Below are 8,125 nucleotides of genomic sequence, written 5' to 3'. Positions count from 1 at the left end.
TTCATTCTTTTTCCAATGTGGGACAAAGGTGGACAAATATCCAACAGAAGGTTTTAGGGTTTTGGTTTGACAGAGTAGTTTGGTAAGTTATCAATCTTTGTATGTGAAACAGGTGCTGATGGTTCGTTTGGAGTCTGATCTAGCACAAGTGCTGCTTGCGGCTTGTAGAGGTGAACTAAATTCTGTGAGCCTGGATTGGGCCCCTGGTTCAGCCATGGTAGTGGTCATGGCCAGCAATGGCTACCCAGGAAGCTATGCTAAAGGAAGCAAGATTCAAAACCTCGAAGAATCAGAGGTATCAGCTCCGTGCGTAAAAATATTTCACGCAGGCACAGCCCTTGATGCGGATGGCAATTACATTGCAACGGGCGGGCGGGTTTTGGGCATCACCGCAAAGGGCAAAGATCTTGAAGAAGCCAGAGACCGAGCATACCGAGCTGTTGAAGAAATCAAATGGGATGGAGGGTTTTGTCGAAATGATATCGGTTGGAGAGCACTTCCTTTGAAACAAGAATCCTCAAAATGGTGAGGTTTAAGTTTAACATGTGCAATTGCAAGTATTTTGTGTCATTTCAAGTAATATTTAGTTATGGCTTCAAATAAGTTGCAGATTTGACATTTTTTTTTTGGGTCTAACAAATAGTTTTCAAAGATTCCAATTTATCTGACAGATTTAAATTTATGAACCAAACGTCATCTTAAAATTATAAAAGACCGTTTCATATTCATACCGACCAGTAATCTTTTGAAAAAAACACGTAACTGGTTCTTTTGGACCGGTCCTTTAAACATGAGCAATTGTTGGATTTTTGTTTCTGAGAGTGTTTTGATTGATGTGATTAAAAAACACAAACATGACCTATTTGCATTTTGCATTCGAGCAGGGACGAACTCAAGATTTTTTTTAATCGGTGGCACCGTTTGATTATGAGAAAAAATATAGGGAAATTTTTTCAAAAAGGTGGCATCATTTGACTATAAGAAACAAATGTATATAAATTTTTTTTCAAACGATGACACCATTTGATTAAGAAAATGACACTAACAAAATTCGAAATTGAGGCTGTGGTAGAATAAAAGTCTTGCATACCAATTCTACCAAATAAAACTTGTTCTCATTGTAATTTCAAAATACATTCGATGACACATAACAAATTAATACGGATACACTTTTTACGAATTTAAATTTTTTTACCCTTCGACAGAGAAATAATACGGTGACATGTGCCACCGTATACTCTACTGTAGGTCCGTCAGTGCACTCGAGCATAGAGACAAAATGGTCCATGAATAATATTAATAATAAATAAATAAAAACAGTAATCGGACTTTTGGTAACCGTTCCAACTTTAAAATTTTAATGACCAAAACTAATCGATGAGTATTTTAGTAATTGGGTCCAAACCTCTTGTAATCGGTTACGGGCTTATGAGCTACTTTACCACCATATACTTTGGTACTTTAGTTCAGTCGAGTCTTTGACCATTTGACAAGCACTTTGAACAAAAACATGTGGTAGAATGTTGTAATTAATATTTATAGTGACCGAAAAAGGTATCGTTTTAGAAAAATGTAATTGTTACATTTTTTTAATTAATTAAATGATAATTTTATCTTTCCTAATAGATGGAGAAATTTTTTACATCTCATAATTAAGGATAAACTTGGAAAGTATGCATTTATTTACCTTTGAAAGTGTACATTTATTTTAGGACAAATTAAAATAGATTTATAGCATTACCCATTGTATATGAATACAATAGAAGTTATTCTTTTGAGTGTTGATTTGACGGAGTTTGCCGACAACTGACGGCGATGGTCTTTTCGAGGGTTTACAACTATGATGGATTGTTTTCCCTCTTTCGTTGTGTTTCTCGAATCTGGAAAGAAAAGAAGAGAACGAGAAGGAAAGAAATGTCTTGTTTGTGTTATTAAGAATGCAGAAAAGGAAAGGGAAAAATATGATTTTCAAGGGTTGTTATTTCTTTCATTTCACTTTCCTCCCACGTTTGGGAGGAGAGTTTTGAAAGAAAACTGATAATTTAATTTTCTTGCCATTCCTATATTTCTATCTAATTTTTTTGAGACCACGGGTTTCTATTATTTTCCTCAATAAAAAAGGTATTCAAAACACAAGGTTAGAGTATTATGCTTCTCCAGTAGTTTCTCTAAAAAAAAGAATGGAGTAAATTACGGTTTGGTCCCTTGGTAAGAAGATTTTTATGAAATCGGTCCTTAGACTTCATTTATTACGTATGCTGGTTGTATGTACATTTTCACGGATTTGGTTATTGGAACAACCGGCCATTCGATTTGAGACGTTAACTCAACCAAATTATACAAAGGCCTGCTCTGAAACTCAAAAACACCCTCCCACCTTTCACACCGCCACCCTCTTTGGCACCAATACCACCAGAGAGTGTATTGGTGTCCTAAAATATGAACATTAACATGCCATTTTTTAATATTTTGCATTTTTTAATATTTTGCATTATAGACGCAAAATTAAAAACCTAAATCAAATCTAAACCCTAAATAGTAGGGTAGGAGACACAGATAAGACAACAAGAAGTTTCATATCTAAGTTTTCTTGTAGTTTTGGATATTGTTAGTGTTGGATTCAATTAAGGGATTTTTTTAAGCCTTGGTTATGGTTATGGTGATGGAGAGGTCAACAATAGTCTTTGAGTTCTGCAAAAGGGACTCATTTTGTTCTTTTGTTTCTTTTCCGGGTGCTAGGCTTCCGGAGAAGGGGGAGGTTTCGGTCACCGGAGAAACAAGATTGCCATCGGAGAAAGAATGACGGGGTGTTCATGATTTCCCAAAATTAACAAAACAAACCTCTGTACAATTTGGTTATTTGACCCTCCAAGTTTCAATGCATACATTTTGCCCCCTTCTATTCTTCTACTTTTCACAAGTTTACATCTAAATTCATATCCTTTTTATTAAACATATTTTTTGTTTAATAAAAGTAATTAGTTTAGAAGAAAATAAAATAACACAAGTATACAGCAATAACCATTTAAAAATAAATAAAGAAAATAATATGCAATTTAATAATAAATAAATATCAGATAAATGATACACATTAAGAAAAAAAAAAGAGAAATAAAATTGTTAAAGGCAAAGCCAGTGGATGAATAGAGACGGATGGACATGGTCACATGCCATCACTTCATGGTTTCTTTATAAGGGAAAAAAACAACGTTTTTGAACGTTGTCATCGTATTATTTTATTGGATGCCATCATATAAGTTTTTGAAACTAAAATCTTAACAGAAAACTTTAATGGCGGAGATGGTAAACGCTCTTGCCTTTGAAGACATGGGTTTGAGTCCCAAAAATGTTGTCAACTATTTTGTTTTTTAGCTTAAATTTTGGTGTCTTTTTATATATCTCATGTTCATAAAAATATACCTAGATAAGACTTGAATATGGGTCTCTTCTATGTAAAGACAAGGAATCAACCAACAATCTATACTAATATTGTGAAGAAAAAATTAGATATTTTTTCAAGTAAAATTGTACCACCACTTAAAAAAAAAAAAAAAAAAAGTACGCTTCTATGAGTAAAGAGATGCTACTTTACACTCTTTTAGAAAAACATGATAATTCACAGGGCACATTGAATCAAAATTATGCAAACCAATCACTCAAACACCAATTAACAGAGAGCAGCTGTCGATATGATATACACATTATATGTTCTTATATATATACTTAAATAAGAACCATGACTTCCAAACACATATGTTCTCATACATATATATACTTGTATCAAGCTTTACAACTATGCCACCATACTTCTCTTTACTTGCATTTGTAGCCAAGATAGACTGAAGCCTTATATATCTAACCATCATTCATATATGAACAACACTTTATCCTAGATTCATGAACGTCCCGACCTAACGCTAGGGCTTGGTGATACACCGTTAGGGCTTCTTACTAACGGACTTCCTGGAGGACTCTCATTTCGATCATACCTATAATTCCCATAGTAATCCTCATAAGCTGAGCCTCTGTGATAAGACATATGCCCCCCTCCCCCTCTATTTGTTCTGTAGTAATCACCAACGCCCGTTGACCTTGTTTTCCCTACATGCTCAGGACCACTACTCTTGTGAGGGTGCCGATCTAGCGGAGGTTTGGGAGAGTGGTTTGGTTGAGGATGGTAATGATGGGGTTGTGGCTGCTGTTGGTGGTGGTGGTGGTGATTTGCAGGGTTCTGCTGCTGGCTTTGGTTCCAGTTTGGACTTGTAATTTGATGGTTGCTTGGGGAATTGCAATGAAGATTACATAAACTAGGGGAGCTATGGGTTCTGGATAGTGAACCAAGTTTACCATGTGAAGTGGTGAAATCATGGTTTATGCTGCTAGTGGCAGTGGTGGAGTTGGTGGCCGTGCTGGCGGTCTCAGGTGGTGTTCTTGGGGAGGAGCAGGCCGAGGAAATGCTGAAGGTTGTGTAGCTAGTGTTAATTGGGAATGGTCTGAAGGTGTTATACATTGGGGATGGATGGACAGCAATGCCATTGACAGAATTTATGTATCTTTGCTCAAGGGACTGGTGGTCCATTGGTCCCATTTGGTTCTCCATAACAATCGGATTCGCTGAGAAAAGGAAGGCCCGAAGTCTTGGTGCTCCCAGGAGTTCATGGCGATCACATTCTTCAATCATGTGACGAAGATCTTCATCAGATCTTACTGTAACCAAGATATCAAGATCCTCCGGCATTAACTGGTACTTGAGGATCATTTCACCATCGAACATGCTACTAAGCTTCTTCATAAGTTCTATATTTTGAATCCAAAGTTAGATCTAAGATTAAATAGAAAAATTCTGAAATTTCTTCATGAGTTCTATATTGTACTGCAAAAGCTAAGTTTGATTAAAACTACATGATTTCATCTTCAATAACAGAAATGGAAATCCAGAGGAAGGATTGCAGATCAATGAAGTAAGAATCAAAAGAAAAACAAGCATTATTTCAAATAATAATATCTTGAACAAAATTACATTCATGATTCACGGTGACGGATTGATGAATTCTTTTGTATGCTCAGGTTTAAATAGAAATCGAAAGAAATTATATGATTAATATGTACTTCGATTATAATCTCGTGGATCATTTCGGTTATGTTTTTCATTCATCACTTGTATATTCGATCCTAATTGCACAACGTCATTCTTCCATCTACCCATTCACGGTTCGAATTAAGTTGGATTTTGTTCATCTACCATTGAAATTTCATATCGAATCAAATGATTAACCTATTAAATCGTTAAAACAATGCGGTCTGATCTCCTACGTATTACACGAATAATTGACATCACAAATTGATTCGACAAATTGAACGTTAGGGTTCAAGACATAATACCGGTGATGGAAATGTCGCGGGGAACGCAGATGACGCGAGTTTCACCGCCAACGTACTTGAGATGGCCGTCGGCGGGGCGAGGGAGGATCTTACCGCCATGACTGCATAGAAACTTCACTGGATTTCTGGGGAGGGAATGAACATCGGCGCCTCTGATGGGCATATTTTTTGTGAAAGATGAAGGTATATACTAGGAATTATAGGATGTAACTGAGTTGTGGGAAATCGGGAGACTCAGAATTGATGTTTCGAAATTTACACAGTCGACATGGATTTTGTTACTAAATTCGAATTCAACCGCTCATAACGGAACTAAACCCCTTTTTTTTCAAATGCATCAAAATTCAAGTAAATTTGTATGAGTTCTAATTTACCAAAAACTTATTCAAACAAGTCACAAAACAAACTCTCAAGGTTGTTATTTACACCCTCGTTTATTAGAAAAAACAAAAAAAATTTACAAATAGCATTAAATGATCTAAAAGTTTGAAAAGTTTCTTTTTTCTCTTTCTTACTCCTCCATCTCTCTCTTACTTTTTTTTTTGTTTTTTAATTAATAGATAATAATAATAATTTGTTAATTTATATTAATTATAATTTTTATTTATGTTATGTATTAATCAAATTTAAAATTAATAAATTAGAAAAACAATAAGCCTTGTTATTTATAAAAAATAATATATATCATTTATTTTATAATTTACAAATTTCAACGATCATATATTTTGTCCTTATAAAAATTGAATAAGAACTTTAAAAATTCATATGTAAATTTTTAATTTTCATTTTATCTATGTTTTCATAGAATATATCATTAATCTTTCTGCAACTTAAAAATTCAAAAAATAATCTATCATTTTTCTTCGACTTTAAAACTTGAAAAAAATAACTAATCAGTTCTTATTTAAGTTTTTGAATATTCATATAATAATTTCATCAATTTTCAATAATCTCTAAAAATTCAGATAATAACTTGTTGGTTTTTATTAAAAATTCAAATATAAATTAGTTTAAATTGTATTATGTTTTTTTTATATAAAAAACAATATTGTTATAACAAAAATATTTAGAAAAGAAATTTTGAAAACATAACCTTAGATGTGGTTGGAAAAAAAAAAAAAATTGACTTCTGAAAAATGTTAATGAATTTAATGTTAATTTAATGAACTTAATATTAGTTAAGTGAATGATATGTATTTAATTATAACATCAGATCAACTTTATAACTCCTTGAACTTTTTTGAGTTGAACTCATTTGCACCAAATGAGCATTGGATGGATGTTTTTGAAACAAGCTTGTTGATTGCTTGAAAATACAATACGATGCTACATTCTTTAACAAGTATAGGTAGTCTGACACTCTTCCCACTTCGATCTAGTCATTTGCCGTAGTATAAACATGTTGCTTTTACAATTAGGTACATTAAACGGTAATCACTACGTCAAAATATCTTTGGCATAAGGACACCCGATGTCTTCTATTGTACCAAATTGGTTTCGTTTCAAATATGATTGCACAACAACATGGGCTACTCCGGACATGACCCGAATAAATAAGTACGAACAACTGTTATCAAGTAATCGTACTACGGAATTTACTTCACTTGATTGAGTTGTAATATTTTTAGATTTTTTGTACTTTATTTGTTGATTTATTAATTAACTTATTTTGATGATCTTTTTATCTTTGTAGCTTTAAATATTTATCTTAAAAAAATACATATATAAATTATTAATTAATGAAAACGTTAACAATACAATTAAAAAATTAAAAATAATTTTATAGTTATTTGAATTAATTTAGAAAAAGTTAGTTAACAAAAATTTATTATAAAACATAAATTTAGAAAAATAAAATTTGAAAACAATGTTGAAAAAAATTGTAAAACATAAATTTATAGGACATAGATTTTTGAAAAACAATTAATAAAAAACATTTATTAGTTGATTTTGACCTAAATGATAGGAGGGCGTGCACTTACCATGTAACACCCCAAAAATACATATACCAAAAAAATCATGAGAGAGAGAGAGCCCAAAGCATAAAATAAAATTTAACCAATAAGAGAAATAGAATGGCGGTTACAATCCGGCTAATCGAGATGATAAATAACGACTTATTAATCTACATCCTAAATCTAGATTAAAGACGGGGGTTTCTAACATTCTTCAAAAGTCGAAATGTCCAAAAACGCAACGCGCAAGAGAAATAAAGAYTAAAATTACAAAGAGTAATTCACGAACCAACGCTCCTCTCGACCCTCTAGAGCCCCACCGCTAAAGAAACCTAAAAGTAAATATAACAAGAAAGAGAGAGGGTTAGGSTTACGCCTAGTGAGTCCAAACAAAAGAGTTTAAGTAAACATAAAGGAACATATATAAATATACATATGTAAATAGCTGACGTAACTKTAAATAGGAATAGAGACAGCAAGACCTGAATAACTCGAAGTGGAACAATAAAACATCCGAARATGACGGGGGRGGCCCGATTTACCGTTGATTATGACAGACACAAAGTAAATCATAAATCAACGTTATAGAGCATCACTTATAGGTTTAAAAACCATCGACATCAACCAAATCCAGTCATTTAGTCATTCGTGATCATAAGCTCTTTACCTCGGTAATTACATAATAATCACAATGCCYATTACCGAGTGGTAGTGAGAGGATGATTTGGTGATTACATAATAATCACAATGCCTATCACCAACTTATACCATCCTTCACACAAACGTAA

At 33.1% G+C, this 8,125-nt stretch overlaps 2 protein-coding genes across 4 annotated transcripts in view; one reads left to right on the top strand and one right to left on the bottom strand.

Moving 5' to 3' along the window:
* LOC112506971 (phosphoribosylamine--glycine ligase) overlaps positions 1-622 on the top strand; it is a 10,478-nt gene extending 9,856 nt beyond the window's left edge. For all 3 annotated transcript variants that reach the window (XM_025111329.1, XM_025111328.1, XM_025111327.1), the window contains exon 5: positions 113-622. In XM_025111329.1, the coding sequence (XP_024967097.1) occupies positions 113-529 (417 nt within the window). In that variant the 3' untranslated portion in view covers positions 530-622. The remainder of the gene's footprint in view (positions 1-112) is intronic.
* A 3,084-nt stretch (positions 623-3,706) lies between these two features.
* LOC112507958 (atrophin-1-like) lies at positions 3,707-5,586 on the bottom strand. Its single transcript, XM_025112715.1, has 2 exons — positions 5,383-5,586; positions 3,707-4,797 (listed from the first exon to the last, which is right to left on the bottom strand). Exons 1-2 carry the CDS (start codon positions 5,543-5,545, stop codon positions 3,896-3,898), a joined length of 1,065 nt encoding a protein of 354 aa, XP_024968483.1. The 5' UTR covers positions 5,546-5,586; the 3' UTR covers positions 3,707-3,895.
* Positions 5,587-8,125: the final 2,539 nt, after the last annotated feature.

The sequence above is a fragment of the Cynara cardunculus genome, assembly GCF_001531365.2.
Source record: "Cynara cardunculus var. scolymus isolate 2C chromosome LG 2, CcrdV1, whole genome shotgun sequence".
Taxonomy (NCBI): Eukaryota; Viridiplantae; Streptophyta; class Magnoliopsida; order Asterales; family Asteraceae; genus Cynara; species Cynara cardunculus.
Note: the sequence above shows the minus strand (reverse complement) of the source record. Positions and strands in the feature narration are given on the sequence as shown.

What these genes read in the sequence shown, in the direction of transcription:
- LOC112507958 (XM_025112715.1), bottom strand. Translation starts at nt 5,545, where the DNA reads ATGCCCATCAGAGGCGCCGATGTTCATTCCCTCCCCAGAAATCCAGTG. An exon ending in CCGCGACATTTCCATCACCG is followed by an intron (nt 4,798 to 5,382) that starts GTATTATGTCTT and finishes TTCAAAATATAG; the next exon opens with AACTTATGAAGAAGCTTAGT.